Source organism: Pituophis catenifer, unplaced genomic scaffold (genome assembly GCF_029215685.1).
Source record: "Pituophis catenifer annectens isolate HBS135680 unplaced genomic scaffold, rPitCat1.0.hap2 SCAF_2, whole genome shotgun sequence".
NCBI lineage: Eukaryota > Metazoa > Chordata > Lepidosauria > Squamata > Colubridae > Pituophis > Pituophis catenifer.
This window is the reverse complement of record NW_027256882.1, coordinates 252,704,591-252,728,008: the sequence shown is the minus strand read 5'-3', so window position 1 is coordinate 252,728,008 and position 23,418 is coordinate 252,704,591. Positions and strand designations below refer to the sequence as shown.

At 38.5% G+C, this 23,418-nt stretch overlaps 1 protein-coding gene across 1 annotated transcript in view; it reads right to left on the bottom strand.

Moving 5' to 3' along the window:
* Positions 1-22,388, bottom strand: part of ERAP1 (endoplasmic reticulum aminopeptidase 1) — a 30,280-nt gene extending 7,892 nt beyond the window's left edge. The window contains exons 1-15 of the mRNA XM_070938767.1: positions 22,315-22,388; positions 19,635-20,175; positions 17,117-17,255; positions 16,465-16,599; positions 15,806-15,926; positions 14,972-15,126; positions 13,630-13,743; positions 12,384-12,515; positions 11,158-11,289; positions 10,981-11,049; positions 9,463-9,620; positions 8,398-8,477; positions 7,540-7,723; positions 4,527-4,683; positions 62-246 (exon numbers count right to left, since the gene is read on the bottom strand). Of these exons, the coding sequence (XP_070794868.1) occupies positions 62-246; positions 4,527-4,683; positions 7,540-7,723; positions 8,398-8,477; positions 9,463-9,620; positions 10,981-11,049; positions 11,158-11,289; positions 12,384-12,515; positions 13,630-13,743; positions 14,972-15,126; positions 15,806-15,926; positions 16,465-16,599; positions 17,117-17,255; positions 19,635-20,113 (2,240 nt within the window). The 5' untranslated portion in view covers positions 20,114-20,175; positions 22,315-22,388. The remainder of the gene's footprint in view (positions 1-61; positions 247-4,526; positions 4,684-7,539; positions 7,724-8,397; positions 8,478-9,462; positions 9,621-10,980; positions 11,050-11,157; positions 11,290-12,383; positions 12,516-13,629; positions 13,744-14,971; positions 15,127-15,805; positions 15,927-16,464; positions 16,600-17,116; positions 17,256-19,634; positions 20,176-22,314) is intronic.
* Positions 22,389-23,418: the final 1,030 nt, after the last annotated feature.

The following is a 23,418-nucleotide window of genomic DNA, read 5'->3' as shown; positions in this document are numbered from 1 at the left end:
AGTCTTCTTCCTGAAGACAGAAGGATATTGTCTAAGCACCCTTAAAAAGTGAAATACGTACTTCAGAGTTCCATCTGAGTCCTTCCATTTCGTGAAGTACTCTTGTGCCTTGTCTACACATGGTTTGTATTTACGTACACATGCAAACGTAAGTAGGGAGGTTCGAAGTATTTGCTCAGACACGGTACCTTCATCATCCCAAGACTGTTTGTCAATCATATTTTTAAATAGATTTACTATGTATGCCTAGAGTGATTCGTGAAATAAAAAAATAAGGTTGTAATAAATGTAAATCAATTATTTAAAGCAGCAACCAACAATCTTGTTATTCAATCTAAAGTCATATTGCTTGTATCTTTCATAAATCACAAACAGAAAGCTGGATAGGATGCACACTCCCTATGGTTTAAGGAACAATTTCCTTTAATAACAAAAAATATAGAAATTATTTCATATATGTGATCTTGTTTATAAAATTGTAATCATACAGTGCATATGCATGCCTATGCATTGTTCTTAGAATAGTCATAACATCACTCTAGTCTGTACAAAGAGAAGAGATTCCAACAAAAGAGAACATCTGTAGCTCAGGGTTGAACTGTGGAGTCCTTGGCACTGTCTGAGTTTGTTGTTTGCTTGGAGATGTTTCATTACCCAACTAAGTAACTTCATCAATGCTTTGGCGATTATTAAAAGACATTAAAAAGAAGGGATTAAGGAAAGGGATAGGTAACAGTATCCGTGCTTTAGGGATTACTAAAACATTAAAGGAAGGGATTGTTAAAAAAAAAAAAAAAGAAGTAATTGAAAACTCATGCTTTGCAGCTTTGTCCTATATTTACTACTTTTATTTGCCAAACTATAAAGGAATGCAAGATACTCCATTGACTCTGTCTAGGCCCGGAAAACTGTTCAAGAATGAACATAGGTGTGCATATTTTTTTAAAACTCCCAAGTAATTTGATTTCTTGAAACTGAGAAGCAGACAATCCTTTAGAGCAGAATTTCCCAACCTTTCCAGGTTGGTCAGGGGGAGGGAGGGGAAGAGGGGATGGTTTGTGTGAGGGCTATTGTGTGCACATTCATTTGTGTGAGCGGCGGGCATGTGAATGGGCTGTGAACCCCGGTGCCTACCGCTTGCAAGAATGGGGCTCGCATGAGTGGGGCTCGCATGAGTTGGTTGTGCTCATGTGGCCTGGTTGTAAATAAGCCACAGCCGTGGCCCACAGGTTGGGAACCCCTGATTTAGAGACACAGTATTATAGGATCGAAAAGACCATTCAGGTCTTCTACCCCAGCCATCTGCCCAGCGTAGGAACATTGTTATGCCACACCAATGATTGTCCAGGCTTTACTTGAAAACCTCAAGTGTTGGAGCTCTCATGACTTTTTATTTTTTTATTTATTTATTTTCAATTTATATACCGCCCTTCTCCCTGAGGACTCAGGCCGGTGCACAGCCAGAATTAAAAACATGAAATACAAATATTAAAAACAATTAAAATCTATATAAATTTGGCCCAAAATTTAAAAAACCACAAACCAATTAAACATTTAAAAATTTTAAAAAATTTCTTCCTAAGCCAGCCCGGCTTGCTGGAAAAAGTGGGTTTTAAGGGCACGGCGGAAGGCACTGAGGTCTTGGATTCTCCTTATCTCTGGGGGCAGCTGATTCCAGAGGGTAGGTGCCCCCACAGAGAAGGCTCTCCCCCTGGGGGTCACCAGCCTACATTGTTTGGCTGATGGCACCCTGAGGAGGCCCTCTCTGTGGGAGCGCACAGGTCGCTGGGAGGTCGTCGGTAGCAGCAGGCGGTCTCGAAGATAGCTAGGCCCTATGCCATGGAGCGCTTTAAAGGTGATAACCAACACCTTGAAGCGCACCCGGAAGACCACCGGGAGCCAGTGCAGCTCGCGCAGGAGCGGTGTTACATGGGAGCGCCATGCTGCTCCCATCACTACCCGCGCTGCTGCGTTCTGGACCAGCTGGAGCCTCCGGGTGCCCCTCAAGGGGAGCCCCATGTAGAGAGCATTGCAGTAGTCAAGGCGAGAGGTGACGAGGGCGTGAGTGACTGTGCACAGGGAATCCCGATCAAGAAAGGGCCGCAACTGGCGAATCAGGCGAACCTGATAAAAGGTCCCCCTGGTTACAGCCGTCAGATGTTCCTCCAAGGACAGCTGCATATCCAGGAGAACTCCCAGATTGCGAGCCCTTTCTGTGGGGACCAAGGACTCGCCCCCAATAGTCAGCTGACTATATCGGGATGCCGGGAGCCACAGCCACTCAGTCTTGGAAGGGTTGAGCTTGAGCCTGTTCCTCCCCATCCAGATCCGCACAGCCTCCAGGCACTGAGACATCACTTCAAGGGCATTGTTGGGGTGGCCTGGGGTGGAGATGTACAGCTGGGTGTCATCAGCGTACTGATGGTATCTCACCCCGAAGCCACAGATGATCTCGCCCAGCGGCTTCACATAAATGTTGAACAGAAGGGGCGAGAGGACTGATCCCTGCGGCACTCCACAGACGAGAGGCCTCGAGGTCGACCTCTGCCCCCCTGCCAACACAAACTGCGACCGGTCGGAGAGAAAGGAGGAGAACCACCGCAATACGGTGCCTCCCACCCCCAACTCTTCCAGCCGGTGCAGCATGATACCATGGTCGATGGTATCAAAAGCCGCTGAGAGGTCTAACAGGACCAGAACAGAGGAGCAACCCCTGTCCCGAGCCCTCCAGAGATCATCAACCAACGTGACCAATGCCGTTTCCGTGCTGTGCCCAGACCTGAAACCCAACTGGAACGGATCTAGATAAGATGCTTCCTCCAGGAATTGTGGAAACTGTCGCGCGACCACACTCTCAACAACCTTCGCCATAAAGCGAAGGTTGGAGACAGAACAATAGTTGGCCAATATTGCCGGATCCAGGGACGGCTTTTTGAGGAGAGGCCTCACCACCGCCTCTTTCAAGGCAGCGGGGAAGTAACCCTCACTCAACGAAGCGTTGATAACACCCTGGAGCCAGCCTCGTGTAACCTCCCGGGAAGCCAGTACCAACCAGGAGGGACACGGGTCCAGTAAACATGTGGCCGTACTAAGTCTCCCCAAAATCCTGTCCACATCATCAGGAGTCACAGCATCAAACTCCTCCCAGATAACATTCTCAAGACTATTCCTCGTCACCCTGCCCTGATCTACCCAGTCAGAGTCCAAATCCCCCCGGATCTGAGCGATTTTGTCATACAGGTATTGTCCGAAATCCTCCGCCCTGCCTTCCAGGGGGTCCTCCCACACTCCCGGATGGAGCAGGGAGTGGGTCACCCTAAACAGGGCGGCCAGACGATTCCCTGATGATGCAATAGAGGCGGAAAAGTAATGAAACTTTGCCGTCTTTATCGCCACTAGGTAGGCCTTAATATGCGACCTTACCAGTGTTCGATCAGATTCAGTGAGACTGGCCCTCCAACCGCTCTCCAGGCATCTTTTCCGGCGCTTCATTTCCCTCAGCTCCTCAGTAAACCAAGGAGCTGCGCGGGATCGGCACCGGGTCAGAGGCCGCAAAGGCACGACTCGGTCCAAGGCCCCACCAGCCGCCCGATCCCAGGCGGCTACCAGGTCCTCAGCCGAGTCATGTGCTAGATCCTCAGGAAATGGCCCAAGCTCCATCTGGAACCTATCAGGATCCATCAGGCGCCTGGGGCGGACCCATCTTATTGGCTCCACCTCCCTGCGGCAGGGTGTAGCGGTTCGAAGGTCCAGGCGAAGGAGCGAGTGATCTGACCATGACAAGGGTTCCATGTCTATATCCCCTATAATCAAGGGGCAGGCTGTTCCATTGCTTAACAGCTCACAATCCTTACCAAAATAAATATAGCATTCAATAATATTTAATATTACAAAACATGTAATTAATTTAGTGCGTTACAGATTAACCGACTGTAACTTTATTTTGAAGAATATTCTTAACCAATTTCCTATTTTCATACATTTTCTAAAGACAAAAAAATAGCTGAAGGTTTATCAGCTGATTTTATATCTAGGAGGAGCTAAATTAAAGTAATTTAACTAAGAACATATTCCAATAGAGAACTTGTCTAGTAATACCGTTAGCTGGAATGTGTTTATACTGCTGTTAGCAGTGGTTACAGTGCTAATGACAACTGAAAAGATCTAAATCCATCATCTGACTTGAAACCTCATTGGCTAGCATTAGCCAAGCTTATGTTATATATGTTGTCCAATCAATCAATTCTGATGAAGAATGCTGATGATCAATCCTGATCTTTGAATATTTTGCCAATATGTTAGTTTGTGTGTATGTATTTATGACTTACTACCACGATGAGCAAGTACCATTACTGTGGTATAGAGAACTACCAGCATTCTACAAAAAATACTCCATCTTGGAATTTTTAAGTTTAGAAAGAAACAAAATAAAATTCATTTCATTTAGCATAGAACATATCCACTGATTATTTTAAAATCTACGTAAGTATTCAGTTTTATTCTGCCTTAACTCTTTCTTATTTTACCTTTAATTGTTGTTCTGTGTCATTTATGTTTGTCTTCTCCAGCAGTTTATACAAAGGAACTAGCTCATTCAGTCCTTGATATACAGGAGTAATTTCAGATTCATGTTTTAAGTATAATGTTAAATCAAGAGCTTTTTCAATTGACAATTTTCCAGCACTGAGGAAATAGAAAATATGTTTTAAAAAATAATATTTTTGTAGGGTCTGAATCATCTTCGCTATAAAATTTCTAATTAATAATGTATATTAACCAAATACATTTTAGTTTTTTCTTTTTACCATGGTTGAACATAAATTTGTAATCAGGTTAAAACAATAGGTACCTTTTTGTAATGATGTATTTGTCTAAAAAAGCAAATAAATTTTGTGTCCTAGATAGTAAATGCACTGAAACGTACTGTAGCACTATGCTAGTGATGACAGCTGATACATTACAGCTTCTCCCATGAAAGAGCTCTAAATTCTTGAACAATAGCTTCACTGGCACAGGTAGTCCTCGATTTACAACTGTTTGTTTAGTGACTGTTCAACGCTACAAAGGCACTGAAAAAAGTAACTGATGACCGTTTTTCACACTTACAACTGTTGTAGCATCCCTTTGGGCACATGATCAAAATTTGGATGTTTGGCAACTGGTTCACATTTATGACAATTGCAGTGTCCTGGGATCATGTGATCTACTTACGACATTCTGACCAGCAAAGTCAACGAGGAAATCAGATTCACTTAACAACCGGGTTACTAACTCATCCACTGCTGTGATTCACTTAACAACTGAGGCAAGAAAGGTCATAAAAGGGGTTAAAACTCACAAATGTCTCATTTTACCACAGAAATTTTGGGTCTAGGACTTTTCAGCTCAGTCTCTTCGCCTTGCCTGTTTTGCCTTGAGATTTTCGCCTCTGGGTTATTAGCCACAAACTTTTCTCCTCGGCTGGCCCTCCGCCAGTCTTTAGCCCCGGCACAATGGCCACGGCCACTCCCTCCCAGGCGGTTTGTCGCAGCCCTTACACAGAAGGAGGTTTTGCCCTAGGTTTTTCGACACCTGGGACCCTTAAGGCCCAAAAAATCAGCTAGAGGGGGAAGGAAGGAAGGAACAGCCTTAGTGAAATGGGAGGGAGAAGGAGGGAGAAGGAGGAAGGGGACTTCCACCTCTGGCTTTTTTTTCGAGAGAAGGAAGAACTCTTTTCAGGCCAGATATCCAAATCGATAACTAATGACAATGAATAATTTACGGCATTGATTCCCACCCCCCAAAAAGGGGGGAGATATTGGCAAATATTCCATTCAAGATTTAGAAAGGAAGAAAAGGAAATTGTAAAAGCGCTCTGTTCCCGCCCCTGCCAGTTCCCCCAGTTCAAAGGGTTATTTTTTGCAAGGGGACAAGTTAGTTGCAATTAATTTCTTAACCAAAAGCAACAGATAGTAGCGCTTCCTAAAGAGAACTTGGAGAGATTTATGTTTAGGAAAAATCCCTTTCAGATAAGGCAGCTATTAAAGATATGATAGACACAAAGGATGGCTGTGTGTTGTGTTGAGGGAAAGTGTCAAGTGGCATATCACCAAGGTTAGATCCTGTGTTGTTCAAAATATTTATAATTAGAATGAGAGGTTAGAAAAAAATAATTATCGAGATAGCAAATGCCTAAGAGAGCAATATCAAGATTCAAGAGCATCTTGAAAAATTGGAGAAATGGGCAGAAACAAGTACAATTAATTTCAACTGGGACAGAAGTAAAATCTTTCATTCATGTAGGAAAAAACAAAGATTTGGTTATAGCAAATAATGTGTGTATCTGCACGGGCGTGTGTACGTGTCTGCGTGTGCGTGTGCGTGTGTGCTCCTGAGCAGATACCCTAACTTAGATTTTACATCTTCCTGCAACAGATTCCTTTCTTGGCAGTGTTTATCTTTTGTTATATTTTCTCTCCTTTTGTCTTCCTAATACACCACCTATTTGATTCCCTATTAACAGCACAAAAGGTGTGTGGATTGCTGGTATGCCAAGTTGTAACACACACACACCATCCCCACCCCCTCCTGAAATCTGCACAAACATCTCAGGAAGAAAAAAACAAACAAACTGAAGCGCTACTATCTGTTGCTTTTGGTTAAGAAATTAATTGCAACTAACTCTTCCCCTTGCAAAAAATAAAAAAAATAGTTATCGATTTGGATATCTGGCCTGAAAAGGGTTCTTCCTTCTCTTGAAAAAAAAGCCAGAGATGGAAGTCCCCTCCCCCCCACTTTCTCCCTCCCATTTCACTAAGGCTGTTCCTTCCTTCTTTCCCCCTCTAGCTAATTTGTTGGGTCCTAAGTGTCCCAGGTATCGAAAAACCTAGGACGAAACCTCCTTCTGTGTATGGGCTGCAGTGAAGCGCCTGGGAGGAGGGGCCGTGGCCATTGTGCCGGGGCGAAAGACTGGCGGAGGGCCAGCCGAGGAGAAAAGTTTGTGGCTAATAACCCAGAGGCGAAAACCTCAAGGCATAATGGGCAAGGCAAAGAGACCGAGCCGAAAAATCCCATTCCGAAATTTTGGGCTCAATTGTGGTCGTAGGCCAAGGACTACCTGTATAGCTCTGTGGCCTTCAATACACTTTCAGCTCAGTTTTCATCTACAGTCACAGGCTTTTTATACAATGTTTTATATGGCCTTGGATTATCTTTAAATCCTTTGGCACAATTCTCAGCTAGGAAAATCAGAACAGTACAAGGGTGCATAACATGTCTGACATTCTAACTCTATTTCTCAATATACAACAGCTATTTCCTTTCTTAGCTCATGATGTGCCCTACCTTTGGATACATTCAGATATTCTGTATTACTTCAACCAGTGCCTCCTGCACAAATGTGGAATATGCTTGTTTCTCCCATCTTTCTTTTAAAGAAGTTAAATGAAGTTAAATGAGGGGCTTCTTACAGCAGGCATCCATGCTTGCTTGCTTGCTTATTTAATTCCTTCATTGCCCCAGTCCTCAAATATTAGGCATGTGCAAATCTTGCACTCTTACCTCACCAGCTGGAATACATTGTTAATGAGGCTTGCTCGATCATTGCTGCTTATTTTTTCATGATTGTCTTTTAACAGGCGAATTAGAGAATCCCAGCCATGATCTCCATAATGCACAATATAATAACCATTCATTCCTACATTAAATTTTATCCAATCCACTTCTTCTGGGAGGACTATGGCATCTAAAATCAAAATATATCATATATATCACAATTCAATATCAATATCACAATATCACAATATCACAATGTAAACTTGATTTATTTACATTCATCACCCTGGTGGTGCAGCAGACTAAAGCACTGTTATTAACTGTTATTAACATCAGCTGCCTGCAATTACTGCAAGTTCAAATCTCACCAGGCTCAAGTTGACTCAGCCTTCCATCCTTTCAAAGGTAGGTAAAATGAGGACCCAGATTGTGGGGGCAATAAACTGACTTTGTATAAATATACAAAAGTATGAAGGCTATTGCTTAACACACTGTAAGCCGCCCTGAGTCTTCGGAGAAGGGCGGCATATAAATCAATTTTTTTTAAAAAAAGTTATAAATAAGGATTTTTGCCACATTCTTTTTCGAAAGCATACCTTCAATATGTGGATATGCACCTGATTTTTAATGACTGAAAAAATATTACAATCCTAAAATTCAATATTCCCTAAGTTTTGAATTCTTCCAAAAATGTATTAATGTATCAATAACTGATTGAAATATATATTTAAAAGAATTATGCAAAATGCTTTGTGAACAAAAAAATAAATAAAGCAACCTCACAATGGTTTTGAGTTAAGCAACACCTCTGTTGTTTAATGTTTGAAATCTTATGTAGGTCTCCACGGTTTGAGTTAAACTTACTTGTTTTGGTTGTCAGCAAGAACCTCTGAACGTCATTACATTTATTGGTAAGATATGTCAATGGAATGTGCCACAGACTCCTAAAAACAAAATCAACACCATGATATTTGAAACAGATTGAATGATTTTTAAACAGATAAAATGAATGCATTTTAAAAAAAAACAATTGAGTTGCATCACTTTGAGGGATAGAGGTTGTAAACATTAACCGTGTAGTAATAAGGACACATTTAGGAAGGTGAAAATAAGGTTATGTTCCTAAAAAGTATTTAAATGATTGATTCAACCTTCCTCCCATGTTAATGATAATTATTACTGTTTAAACAGTTATCTAATGTTTACTCTGGAGTAAATTGAATGAGTAATTTTCTGTAAGAAAGATATATATGCATGAATTTGTCTACTTAGCTTCCTAAGAGCTAGAAACATCATATGGATTCCTAGAGAAGAAGCAGATTCATCAAGTAGATTTCTAGAGAGGAAGCAGGGAGAATTTGACACTTCACAGCAGCTGCCAAACTTTTGCAAAAAGTAACCCTTCCAACTGTTTGCTGTTGTTTTTTTGCTGAGAGACAAGGCTCTTTTGCAAAATTGTTTCATCAATTCCTGTCATTCCTAAGCAATTGCAGGCTTGGGTTGCTTAGTAGGAGCCAGAGCAGAGAGACAGAATTAATGTAAGCAGAATGGGCTGGCTCTGGCAAGCGAGAAAGCCAAGTGTAGGCCATGTACAACCACACTGGAACTGAAAATCCTACTCGCAGGGAGGATTTTCAGTGTCAGAGTGACACTTTACAGGGCTTGCATCACCTTGCTGAAGCACCCAATGTGCCTTATCCTCAATTCATCTACTTAACAACACATGAGATCGCTTAACAACTGCAAGTGGGAGAGTCAGAATTGCAGTTGTTGAGCGAAGCAGTCAAATGGTGTCTCGCTTAATGACTGCTTCGCTCAACAACCCAGATTCCAGGGCCAACTGTGGCCCTAAATCAAGACATATCCGTGTCATGAAGTAGAATCAGTATAAAATATAATCAGAAACAAGTCACATTCGTTCATTATTACCCAGCTGTTGAGGAAAAAGTAGGTTTTTTTGAATAATGTTCTTGTTGTAGATGGACATTTTTCCCTTTAATAGTAACTGTCACTAGAGGAAATCCTTTCTGGAGTGTCCATGTATTCATCACTGCCTGCACATCATGGAGCACAGCTTTGGTCCAGTGCTACATATAAGTTACAAAAATATAAACAAAAGCATAGGTCTGTATATTGATAAAAAAAGTAGTAGTCATAGAAATTAAAAAATACAAGTATGCCATATTTTAATCATTCGCAAAGTCATCAGTGTAATGTCCTCAACTGTGATATTCTTTTCAGCATAAGGAAGCAATGTTTTAATGATAATTCCTTATTCTTGTAAGAATCAAGTAATATCCCTAATAAGTTCCAGAGTCTTCATTTTTATTTTCAATGATCTATCTACCAAAGGAACAAGACTTATCTTTGAATTATTTTCGGTAGCTATACAATTCTAAACAATGTCCCAACTCAGTTAATATAAGAAATTATTTGCTACATGGAGAACAAGTTAAACTTGTGTACTTCTGCCTTTTCTTCCCCTTCCACATCAGCAAAGTAATGAAGCTTAGTAATTTATTATATTTTAATCAGCTGTAATTTTCCAAATAAGTTGATGAACTTTTAAAAATTCAATTTAAACAATGTTTTATTTAAATTATGTTTTAGGAGCAAAACCAGTATGTTCTTTTTTTTAAAAAAAAAACAGCAACAACATATGTGGCCATGAAAGAAATCTCAAGGTTCACCATGTTGCTTTCATTGGAAATTTTTAATTTATATTAGAAGAGAACTAGAACAATATGTAACTGCAAAAAAGTCATAACTGTAAGGGGATCCATAGCATTTGTTATGTTTTGCCTACATGCTAAAAAATTATTTGTGAAAACAACCTGATAAAACTACAAGCTTTTTGAAAGAAATGCTTGCTACAAATACAATCCAAAACAAATGTCTGTGATTCTTTTAAATATTTCAGAACATTCCATCTAGAATATCTTAATTCATAGATTGGTGGGTTTTCACTTAGGCATTAGCTTTTGTCAAAATGACTGCATACTAGCAATCAGTTTTACTGATTGAAAACTTTGGTCTCCAAATATCAAGTTGTTGTACAATGCACCTTTAGTGTTATGCAAAACAATTCAAATCCATGTTTGAACTTGAAAGACTCTGTTCCAAGTTGGAAACAGCTGTTCTGACCTCAAAATAGAGTCTCTTTGAGTTCAGTCTTTTTCAGAAAAGTTGGAACAGTACTCAAAGGGTTCAGTAGATAAGACTTAAAATATTCTATTCCAACTCCATACCTTACAAATGAAAAGAATGTATCACAACTTCAGTGACATAATATGGATAGCTGCCTAGAGTTGCTGGACAATGAGACAGGCAGTACACATATCAAATAGGAAAAAAAGAAAAGAAAGAGAGAAGGGGAGGGAGGGAGGAAGGAAGGGAGGAGAAAGAAAGCAATAAATAAAAAGAAAAAAGAACGAAAAATTATCTCACTGAGTTTAAGACTCTCTCCTTGTTTCTGATACAAACTCCATTTTGACTTCCATCAGCATCTGGACAAACCTAACCAATAAATAATTATTAAAGATATTACAAGATGAACATCAGTGCTGCTCAAGAACATCTTAAAATTAGATATTTTGGGAGAAGAAATACTTCTCAAATACTTGCATCTGATAAGCTGTCCCACAGATCTTTGTTTTTTGTGTTCTGATAACTGAATCGCAACAAATATTTCACAAGACCAGCTTGAAAAATTTCTGGGCTGAGATAGTCCTGTAGCATATTGAGAATACAAGCTCCCTGTAAATAGAATGAAATAATACAAAATACATCTGGTTTTTTTTCATGTTTAGAGATTTGGACTAATATCATGTCCATATAGTCACTGATCATGGTACTAGATCAGGGGTGAAATGCTCCCGGTTCAGACCGGATCGCCCGATCCAGTAGCGATGGTGGTAGGTGGTTCGGAGAACCGGTAGCAAAAATCCCTGCGCCCCCCCCCCCCATGCTCAGCTGAGTCGCACGGTCATCAGAGGCTTTTTTTTTTTACTTTTAAAAGCATTTTTTCTACAACCTCTTCCAACAAAAAAAATGCTTTTAAAAGTAAAAAAAAAAAGCCTCTGATGATCGCGTGGCTCAGCTGGGATCCTCAGAGGCTTTTCAAAGCATTTTTTTCTGCAATCTCTTGGCCAAAGACTTTTCAAATGCTTTGAAAAGTCTCTGACGATCCCAGCTGTGTTGCCTGATCGTCAGAAAGGCATTTCAAAGCATTGTTAAAAAAGCATCTCTGACGATCCCAGCTGAGTTGCCTGATCGGCAGAGGCTTTTCAAAGCATTAGAAAAAATGCTTTGAAAAGTTAAAAAAAAGAAGTTGGCCACGCCCACCCAGTCACATTACCACCCCCACCAAGCCACGCCCACAGAACCGGTAGTAACACATTTTACATTTCACACCTGTACTAAATCCTATTTTTTGTCTCTGCAGTTTGAAATTAATGACCCTAAAAATGTTTCTGATAAACATTAAGATTTATGGTTTTGATGATTAGGAAAAAATGGACAAGGGAGGGTATGGCTTTTTTTGTCATCACAAAGAAAGAGAAAATTTTGTAAATATACTTATATTTATGCTACACAAAAAATCTGAACCTTCTTTTTTCTATTTTTTCCTTTAAATTTTTTCAGCACTTTTGCTTTTCTTTTTTCCCCCTTTCCTGCTTTTGCACTTTATTAGTTTGCATTAGTGTTTGTGTTTTTATAACTTTAATAAAAAATCATTAAAAGTAGAGTATCATATAGTCTGACCATCTTAACAATGAAAATGAAAATCACTTTCAGAGATAAACATAGTACCCAGAATTATTAAACTTGGCCAAAATTTCTTATTTTACCTTGTCATAGGAAACATCATCAAACATTTCTAGAATCTGAGCTGGATTTTCAACAGGAGTCGATATAGGATGTGAAGAATTTAAAGCATCTACTTCCATGGCATTAAAATACTTGTTTAAAAAATGATCTTCCTAAACAAAAGAAAAAGAAGCCCAGAGAAGTTTTCTGAGATTTTGACCTCATTTTAAAATGAGACATTGAGATAAACTTACATTTAATTATTTATACAGAATTAATACTTTATTACTTCATTTATGACTTCAAACTGCTTTATACATATTTTGAGTACCATTACTTTTGGTAAGAGTGGAGAATTAGCATATGTACTCCTATCATGATCAGATAGTGGTCAAAGCGAAATTAAACTTTAATCCCCCCCATCTGACCTCCAAATCCAAATTGTGGTAATTTCACTAAAAATTAATGTAAAATAATTACTATAATCTATTTAAAAAATACTTTTGCTGGTAACATGATTATCTTTAATATTACTGGAACATCCAATTCCAGCATTGAATTAAACATTGATAGGGTAATATTTCATCCAATTGATGAAGCAAATTCTAGGCCCAAAAATCTTAAACCATAATAAATTAGTCTTTAAGGTGTTTCGTATTATTTGTCTGAAAATATTGGTCTCAGTAGAAAGAAGATATTTTTTTTTCTTTATGGGCTGAGAACAAAAGGAATGTTGGCAGACTCCATTCAAATATTCCACTTCCCAAAAGAAAAAAAGGGAGAACAGGAAATAGTAGGAAATAACTTTCTTAAATCCTAAGTGATTTAGAAAATATTAGTGTTAGTATTATGGGAAAATGGGTACAATTTGATATGTAATTTTCCCCCCTTTTAATAACTCTGTAATCCCTTCATTGGGGTGGAGTCAGGATGGATTGGAGCTCAAGCATTTACTGGCTGGATGCCCTTCCTGACACCTATGCAGTATTCACAGTAGATTATTATTCATTATGCCCAGAGAGAGAAATATCTTCCGCTACTTGGGATCGAACTCACAGCCTCCAAATTGTGAGGCAAGAGCTCCACCTCTACACTACCATGCCACTCACATAATTCACTGTATAATTATTTTCATTAATTATAAAATTTCATGCAGTGCTACACAATCATGTTTACAGTCTAAAAACTTTGCTGAGTCTGCCTAGTGCAAATCTATAAAGGGGGGAAAGTGTCTATTTTCAGTCCTGGGATTTTCTTGACTTGTTATTAAAATAGGAGAATACTTACAACTTTCAGTTCTGGATGGGTCTTGCTTACTGACACAAATTCCATAAACTTTGCAAAACCTTCATTAAGCCAAAGATCATTCCACCATTCCATGGTAACCAAATTTCCAAACCACTATAAAAAAGAATACATAGCAAGATTGACACAATTCATAAGATGCTAATCAAATTGAAAGTGCCCATTTTATAAATAGGGAACAAAGTAAAAGTATAGTCTGACACTGTTCAGTACCTACTCAACTGTCTTGTTTATGAACAGAAAAGAATTGTTTTGTGTGGCAACAGCTAGTGCCTTTCATGAGACCACCACGTAATATTTGTTGTTTATGAAAACTGGATGTGCAGCTAATCTAGGACTATGAGCCTTTAGACTGATTATTTGGGATTTGGTAGTAGTTTTTAAGACAAACGGAATTTCTGCAGGAATGTACTTCGAAGAACCAACACTCTTACTGAATTTCTATAGGATGGACAGTTCAACTCCAGTCAAAAATAACTGGAATATAAGCACGTGCATATTTTTCCTTTTGTCGAAATCCCTAAAAAGTTATTCGTCAAATTTATATCAACACTTGTGTCACAAAACAAGTGACTTTGGGTGGTGTACCACAAAGTTTATGTGGTATCGCTAAAACTATATGCAATACGTTCACTGGTGAATGCAAAGTATGTACCCACACTCTCTGGAAAGCTTCAGTGAAGAAACTAGGGCAGGGATGGCTAACCTTTTTGCCGTCGGGTGCCAAAAGTGGGGGGAGCTTGGGGGGGGGTCACGTGCGTGCCCACACCCATAATTCAATGCCCCCCCGCCCCCCTCCGCACATGCATGTGCAGCGTGACAGCAAAAAGGTGAGCCCGGTAGGCCCGTTTTTCGCTCTCCGCAGGCTCCAGAGGCTTGGAGCCTGGGGAGGGCAAAAACAGCCTTACACACACACACCCCGGATGCCCTCTGGAGGCCGGAAATGGCCCGCTTCCCAACTTCTGGTGGGCCCGGAAGGCCTGAAAATCAGCTGGCCGGCCCGCACATGCACGCTGGAGCTGAGTTAGGGCAACGCTTGCGTGCCCACAGATATGGCTCCGTGTGCCACCTGTGGCACATGTGCCATAGGTTCGCCATCACGGAACTAGGGATTAGAAGTCCTTTCTAAACTATACAGAAAACATACTGTAGACTCTGTTAGCTTTATGAGAAAAAAAAATCACATATGCTGGCTTTAGTCATTTATATAAATGGCACAATGTAACTGTCAACTGATGTTCTCCTCTGATTTCAGAAGGAGTTGTTGCCAGATACTTAAAATATAACCTTCAATTTCATATATGAAAAGCAAACTATAAATTACCTGATGAGCAAGTTCATGGGCTACTGTCATAGTAATTCCAAGTTTACTTGATACTGAGGATTTTTCAGAATCATATAACAAAGCAGATTCCCTGTACGTGGTCAATCCCCAATTTTCCATTGCACCAGACTGAAAATCTGGAATAGCTGCTAGATCTGTAATGAAATGTTATTTTCTTAAAATCTGTTTACACCATATAATACACCTGGAAAACGGACATGCACGTACATACACATACACTAAGTTCAAATATTTAATGATATGGAAATTTTTCAAAAGTAATCGTAAATCTTTTTGGCCCTTTAAAAAACATTCTTCAGAGTTTTTTTTTAAAAAACAACAATTTTATTACTCTATGCAATGTAGACTGAAAAAGAACATACAATTAAAAATAGCAGTGAAAAAAGATGATAGCAATATCTAGATAAAAGTAGTAGTTTTTGGGACTGCATATGAAATGTTTACGCATAAGAAAAAATCTAGAACTCTTTACATGGGTGATTTTTCTGACGTAAGTTCATCATATTAAACTCAATAACACTTCAAAATGTATAGGACTGCAATCTGAAATTCCATTTTCCATTGAGTTGGTTCATACCTTAGCAACATTATCAGCAATAAAAAGTCTAACTTCCTAATAGGAAACTTAACACTAATTGGAAGGAACTTTGAATTGAATAAGAATTTGTTTACATAAAGCACATATTTTTTAAAAATCTAACTCTAAAGGATTTTTTTAAAACTTTTAAAAATGACTTTAAATTAGAGAATTAATCCGGCTGCTTACTATACTTTTCAGATGTTTAACAGTATCTCAGAATAATATATATATACCTTGTTTTGGCAAAGGATATGCAATGCCAAAATATCCCTCAAAGAAGTTTAAAAGTTTCACTGCTGCATCCAAAGCATACTCTGCTTGTTTGATTTTGTGTGGCACAGCATATACTGAAACCTAAAAGACACAAGCAGGAATGGATTTTGAACATACTGTTAAGTTGCATCAAGATAGGTTTCTCAGAACATAGTCCCAAATTACTAAAATCAGCACCCAGAATTGCACTGGGCAGATCAAAAGAGATAGTTTTGTTGGATTTACTTCCAGTTCTGTTTAGGATGGGAACAAGCCAAAGCTTCTAGGTTTCATGTCATTCTAATTAATAGAAGTTTTGTTCAATTACTTCTGTTACCATAAGCCTGGTGTAACAACTGAGAACAAATCTAAATATGAATCATTACTGTGCTACTTTATAAATAAATATCAACATTTTTTTAAAAAAATATCTATGTAACCCCTTATTCAACAGCTTGAAAGCAATAGTGCAAGTCTAAGCATTTGATTATTATATTCCATCAATAGACTTCGGAATTTCTGAAAAATTAGTTAAAATCAGACTGTGCTCATTTTCAGAAATCATTTTATAATTGCTAGCTTGTGCTTGAAGCTATATAAATGTTTATACAGATAAAATCAGCTGATGCTAAATAATTACCTTAATTCCACGTAATGTGTTCTTGGTAACTGATTCAAAGTCTGAAATAATAAAGGCTACTAAGTAAGTGCTCATCTTTACACTGATATCAAACTGGTCCTCAATAAGCCATTCATTAATGTTTATTGATTTCACCTAAAATTTAAAAACACAATTACTTTTTGCTTCTAGTTGAAAACTCCAAGATTGTTCGGAATTAAGTCTTTCATAATTCTGTTCAAACTCTCTCACTGCAAAAAGATTATAAAAATGTTATGCTAATTTTACAAAACATTCTTTTGCAGCAAAGACTATACTTGCCCTTTTGAAGGGCCACTAAAATGTAAGTTATACATGTATGTCTATGCAACTCATTAATAGTTACGCATTAGCGTGTTCTACAGAGCAGTTGAATCCAAACCTATCCAGAAGAAAACATCATTAAGTTTAACTGGACATCTTTCAAGAAGTGTTGTAGTTCAAAATAGGAAAGGATGCCACTTTTGAGGATATAAGTAATTTTGATTTCAAGTTTCAGTATATTAACAATGAATTTTCTATTTTGATTTGATGTGAACATTCTGTGCATAAAATAAATGGAACATTTTTAGTCTTCTTTTAAAAAATATTTTTCTTTTATCTGCCTTTTAAAATATTCAAAGTATGCATATACCAAAGGCATATTAGATAGTGCTAGGTGCTTTGGGCTTCTTCTGATCTTAATAGAAAATGTTGCTTTTAGTGCAGGTTCATCAAAGCACGGAAAAGCCATACGTGCAGCTGTTGGCTCAAACTGGGTTGATGCAAGCACCCTGGAATTAAGACAAAAATGAGTACATTTAAAACCGACGATGCAGATAGAATACATGGTAAAATGTTTACTAGTCCACATTTCACTTCAATAATATAATTTACCTTATATTTATACATTGGGAAAAAGAAGAAGTATAGTTATTAAAATGACATTAAAATAACAATGCCTACATGTTTTTTTGGAAATAAGTACTTCTGCTTATTGGGCTGTATTCTGAGATATGTGTACAGGTAGTCCTTGATTTATAACCACAACTGAGTCCAAAATTTCTCCTTGTTAAGTGAGATATTTGTTAATTGAGTTTTGCCCCATTGTACGTTTCTTGTCCCAATGGTTAAGTGAATGACTGCAGTTGTTAAGTTAGTGACATGGTTGTTAAGTGAACCGGGCTTCCCCATTGACTTTGCTTGTCAGAAGGTTGCAAAATGATCACATGACCTTGAGATACAGCAATGGTCATAAGTATGAACCAGTTGCCAAACATCTGAATTTTGATCACATGACCATGGGGATGCTGCAACAGTCATAAGTGTGAAAAATGTTCATAAGTCACTTTTTCCAGTGCCATTGTAACTTTGAACTATCATTAAATGAACTGTTGTTAAGTCGAGGGCTACCTGTACAGAAGATTAGTCTGTATCACAATTGCTTTTCTAGAATTTACAACTTGAAAGGTTCTCTCAGATTGCCTGTTTAATAATGGATTTGTTTTTTTAATGGATTCCATGGTGAAAGATATCCCAAAGATTCATTTTAGGAGGGAAAAGAAATGCATGAAAATAAATAACCAATTCTAGAATACGACATATACCCCTTTATAAACTAGCATTAAGGTGAAGGATGAAGAATGAACTCTCTACCAGAGTAAGTTTACCATGTTACCACCGTTATAACCAGGGTGGATAAAAATCAATGATTTTTTTAAAAAAAAATAAAAAAAATCAGATTTTTTAAAATTTAAATCGGATTTTTTTTATTTAAATCGGATTTTTTTTATTTTTATCGAATTTATTTTAATAAAAAACTTTTGGGGTAAAAATCTATCGTAAAATAGTTTTCTATTTAAGATACATAAATAATTTAGTTTATTCAGCATGAAATGGAGCTTAGTTATGTAGCATGAGGCTGTATATTCAGCAACACTGGGACTATCGGTGAGTCAACAGTGGGTCAAAGGAGTAGCAGATAGCAGAGTTGCTCTTTAAAAATTATGATTTAAATCGAGTTGATTTAAATCAAGCCTTTTTACTAGTGATTTAAATCATGATTTAAATCGTGATTTAAATCAACTCGATTTAAATCAAATCCACCCTGGTTATAACTGAAATGTTAAGCTAAATATACTGTATTGCCCTATTATAATATAGGAAGTATTATAATTAGACCTTGGAAAATATTTATCAGAACCGTCTGGAGCTTGTATACTAGACAGGAAAATTCCCTAGGATTTTTCAAAACATATCTAAAATATTATCTAGTCCTATTTGGGGAATTAGTTTACAGTTGTTTTAACTTAAGGATAATGAAAATGGTTGAGATATTATACAGCCATCATTACCCTTAGCCTCTGACCATCTGGGTTTCATATTAAGTTAGATTAGATGGGTTTAGGAAGTTACACAGGCTTTGTTTAAAGCATTAAAAGAAGTACTGTGAGATCTCTTCTTAAAAAATCCTAATTGAAGCTGGCAAACTGTAACAACCTACCTACAAATATTTTCCTCTGGAGCAAAAAAATTATGCTGGCTGAATTTCAGGCTGGTTGGATTAAATCAATAAGATCAATTTCAATCCAGATTCAGGTCAGAGTCTGACACTATTATTTTGATGACCCTATTAATTTTTCTTAATTTCAAGAAAATATATACACCCGTCCATCTCCCTCACAGAATGGCTCTTGGCGGTGTACAATGAAAACATAAAAACCATATAAATATTATATTTCACTAGGAGGCAATTAAAACAAGGATAAAATTAATAAAGTTAAAAAGGCAGTGAGGAGGCCTTTAAGGTGCTAACTAATTCCAAGGTTGAGGAAGACTTACCCCAGTAATTTGTGACCTTCTCTGCTGGCTTCCCACTGAAGAAACCAACAGTGAAGATTGTAAATAGTGATTGCATGACTGTGGCATGCTACAACAAGCCATAAATGTGAACTGACTGCCAAGTACCCAGATCACAATCACATGATTGCAGGGGTGCTGGGATCAAGGAGTTGTAACCACCATTCCTTCACTACCATCATAACTTCAGATGGTTGCTGAATGAATTATCGAGTCAAGGACTACTTATAAATATAAAATAAGAAAAAAAACTCCATATGATTCTAAATAAAAGTTATATATTCAAATAATAAATACAGTAATAGAGGGCTTACCTTATTTCCCCTGCCAGAGTTCTATATGTGCTTTTATAGAAACCATGAAAACTATCAGATAAATTGGCAGAGTACTCAATGCTAATAATGTAGCTCTGCTCAACTTGTAGAGGTTCAGGAGACATAAGTGCTATCTGCTCAAATGGTGGATATTCTAAAACCATCATTTCTTTAGCTGTATCAGTGCTGTCCTTGGTGTTGTGGATAGTAGTTTTGGTTATCTGAAGATATTTGCTGTGAAGGATGACTGAACTAGTTTGCTCGGTTATTAAAATCTCTATTTTGGACAATCCAGTAAAAGATAGAGTTGTGAGATTTGGATGAATAAGAAGATCATAATGAATTGGAACAACATGCTTTGGAAGTCTAATATTATCCCAAGGAAAAGGATTGCTTTCATCTCTAGCAAATGAATATGATGTCCCACATAGAAAACTTAGAATGCTTAGCAGTAAGAACATTTTACTCTTCTTCAACATAAAAATCTGATCAGGAAGCAGCAATATGATCTCAGGATACTATGGGATCCAGAGTTAGAAATCTAATAAAGAAAAATAAATTGAGACAATATAAACACGTTTATGAAATGTTGACTATCATTTATATGGTATAGTTTCAAAGGCGTTATTCTATATATTCTTTTCTATCAAGCAGACTGTCTTAAAGAGTACATAATTTGGTGAACTATAGATTGCCAGAATGACACCTTAATATTAAAATATTTAGTCTGGTGGCTCTGCAGACTAAAAGCATTATGATTAACACCAGCTGTCTGCAATTACTGTAAGTTTGAATCTCACCAGGCTCAAGGTTGACTCAGCCTTCCATCCTTTCTAAGGTAGGTTAAATGAGGATCCAGTTTGTGGGTGCAATAAGCTGACTTTGTATAAAATATACAAAAGTATGAAGGCTATTGCTTAACGCATTGTAAGCCGCCCTGAGTCTCCGGAGAAGGGCGGCATATAAATCAAATTAAAAAAATAAAATAAGGATAATTAATTTTAAGGCAAACTATACTTATTCACTTTGTTAACGTGTAAATGACAAGTCATTTATTTATCAAATTTATGTGGCCACTGATCTTATACAAGGTGATTCTGGTTGGCATACAATAAAACCAACAATTATAAACACCATTTAAAACAATAAAATAATTAAACATACATAAAAACTGGAGGGTGAGAGGATTAAAATTAGAATGTTGTGCGGCCAATGCATGAGCTTCCTGCTGCCAGGATGAACCCTAGCTTTAATTTTTTTTTAAAAAAGCCACCATTTGAGGGCTCTTTGGAAGGCTATAAGGGTTATAGAGAAAGTGACATCTTCTAGGTCCTGTGGAATGGAAATGGAACTCACCAGATGGGGCCCAAAATATCCTGCTAGAGGCAGGATTTTACAGTTACAGTAACAGAGTCTGAAGAGTACTGGGCCCACTGATACCCCACTGCATGCCTCTCCGTGTGGATATAAACCCATGAATGATCATACAGTGGCTACAATTCAACCAAATCCATCTGGCATTTGGGACCATTCATCTCCCATTGTTTCAATTTATGAAGAAAGAGGCTATACTCTACTTAGAAACAGCAGATAGTACTAAAAAGGATCCAAAACGTCCTGGCTCAAGATATCCTGTACCTTTGCAGTACAAAAAGTACCCATTTCTTTTTAATCTGTTTAATCATTTTTCCTTCAAAATAACATCAGCAGTGGCGTGAAGCGAACCAGTGAATTCCCTAAACTACCTATTGCTATTTTTAAATCAATAATCTGATTTCATCCTCCTGATTTCCAACTGAACTTTAAACATGAGCTTAGGTAAAGCAGTTCATTCGTTTCCTTCATATTGTCTTGCAAGTTTATCCATGAGCCAAAGGAGATCTTCGGTCGGGACTCCCCGGACTCAAATGGAGTCCGTTTAAATCACAAATCATAAATTTATTTGTCAAGCATATATAAAACAGCAGGTAAAAGTATAAACATAATTTGAATACACGAAGAGAGTAAGTAAAAAGGAATATGAGGACAGGAACGGTAGGCACGCTGGTGCACTTATGCACGCCCCTTAATATTTATGAATTTATGAACGCCCCTTAATCTGTGCATGATATGTGCACAGATCCAATTTTCTAGCTTCTCGCGAAGAATGAATTACGCCGCTCGGGTTCACACCATACGATACTTGCACGCTAAAGTGCGGTTAGTTGGTAGTTCAGTGTGGCGCGAAAACACAATCGCGGGGGAGGGAAGCGCCGTAGCAAAAGTCACCGTACAATAACCAGAAGCCACTGCTGGTTTTTCCTCGGTTCCTGTTACCGGAATCGTATCGGTTAAAGACGACGCACAGCGGCCGGGGCAAGCCTAGCAAACTGGGAACTATCTGGCCTAAGCCCTCAGACTCAGCGGCCAGTTCAGCACAGCGAAAAGGAGCGGAAAACCCTCCGCCTCGAGAGCAATTTTGGAGAGCTTTAAAAGGCTCCAAAAGCGAGCATGCGTAATGGAGCCGTCACTTTCGATATTGAAACTTGATAGTTCGAGGGAGGGAAATTAGGCCTCGGCTTCCCAGCTGACGTCCTTTCTCCTGCCTCATTCCCTTCCACGAATGTTATTTCCCTCTCCTGCCTACGTTCCTCCTGCCTTAGGACAAGCCTTTAATAGGGACTCCCTTTTTTTTTTTTACCTGCTCGAACCAAGACAGCCGCCGCCGCCGCCACCACCGCCGCTGCTGCCGCTCCTTTGCCACCCGCGCTTGACTTCGCAAGGAAAAGTGAAAGCGAAACGGCGCGGAAGGTGCTTGACCCGCTCAGCCGCTTGAGGCGTCCTACGCGAGCGGCCTCTAAAGCAGGGGTCTGAAGAAGCTTCTTGAATGAAGCGAAACGTCTTCAAAGAAAAAACAACAAGAAAGTCCAGTTGCCCCTGAAAAAGCATCTTTGGGACAACCGTGACTTGGATGACTGAGAATCTCTATAGACTTTTAGCTATTCAGTTTAGGATGAAAACCCTTTGAATGGTGTAGGAGTAGGAATGGATTTCCAGAGGAAAGAATTGCAGAGTACAGGAACCAGGAGCACTACTCAGGTGATCTTGAGGACACAGATAAACCTCCAAGTGCTTCAGGGACCCTCTAAATGGATGCAAATGACCAGCTGTCTGCAAGGAATATAAATCCTTTCATTCTCCACTATCTTGTCAGAGCTGAAGAAGCTTCTTCATTCCCAGCATTGCTGGCTGGGGAATTTTGGGAGATGAGGAGATGAAGTCCACCAGTCTTAAAGTTCCCAAAGTTGAAGACCCGTGCTCTAAAATGAAGGGCAACAAATCTGAATCTTCTTACTGCTTGTTACTATGTTTGTTGTTTGTCCTAGTAGCACCAGTTTCATTTATTAGATTAATGTTTCTCTACCTTGGCCCCTTGAAGATGTGGGGACTTCAAGTCTCAGGATTCCTCAGCCAGCATCTCCTTGCATTTTCAAGTGGACAAGATTGAGAAACAGGGCCTGCTTTTCAGACACCTTAATCAGTTCTTGAGCATCACCTGCACGACATTCTTTGAATTAAACACTTTTTATTTGTTCACTCCACCAGAATGTTGGAAAAAGAAATTGTGTAAAGTAGCACAGAATTCTACCCCATCTCTCTGTGGGCAGGAAAACTAGCAGAAAAGAGAACTGGATATGTTTGAACTTGGTATGGAGAAAAAGCCAGCAAAAGAATGATTGGCTTATAAAACAGGCTGGATATCCAGCCGAACCAGACCAAGGCTAAGAGGAAAATGAATAAATAC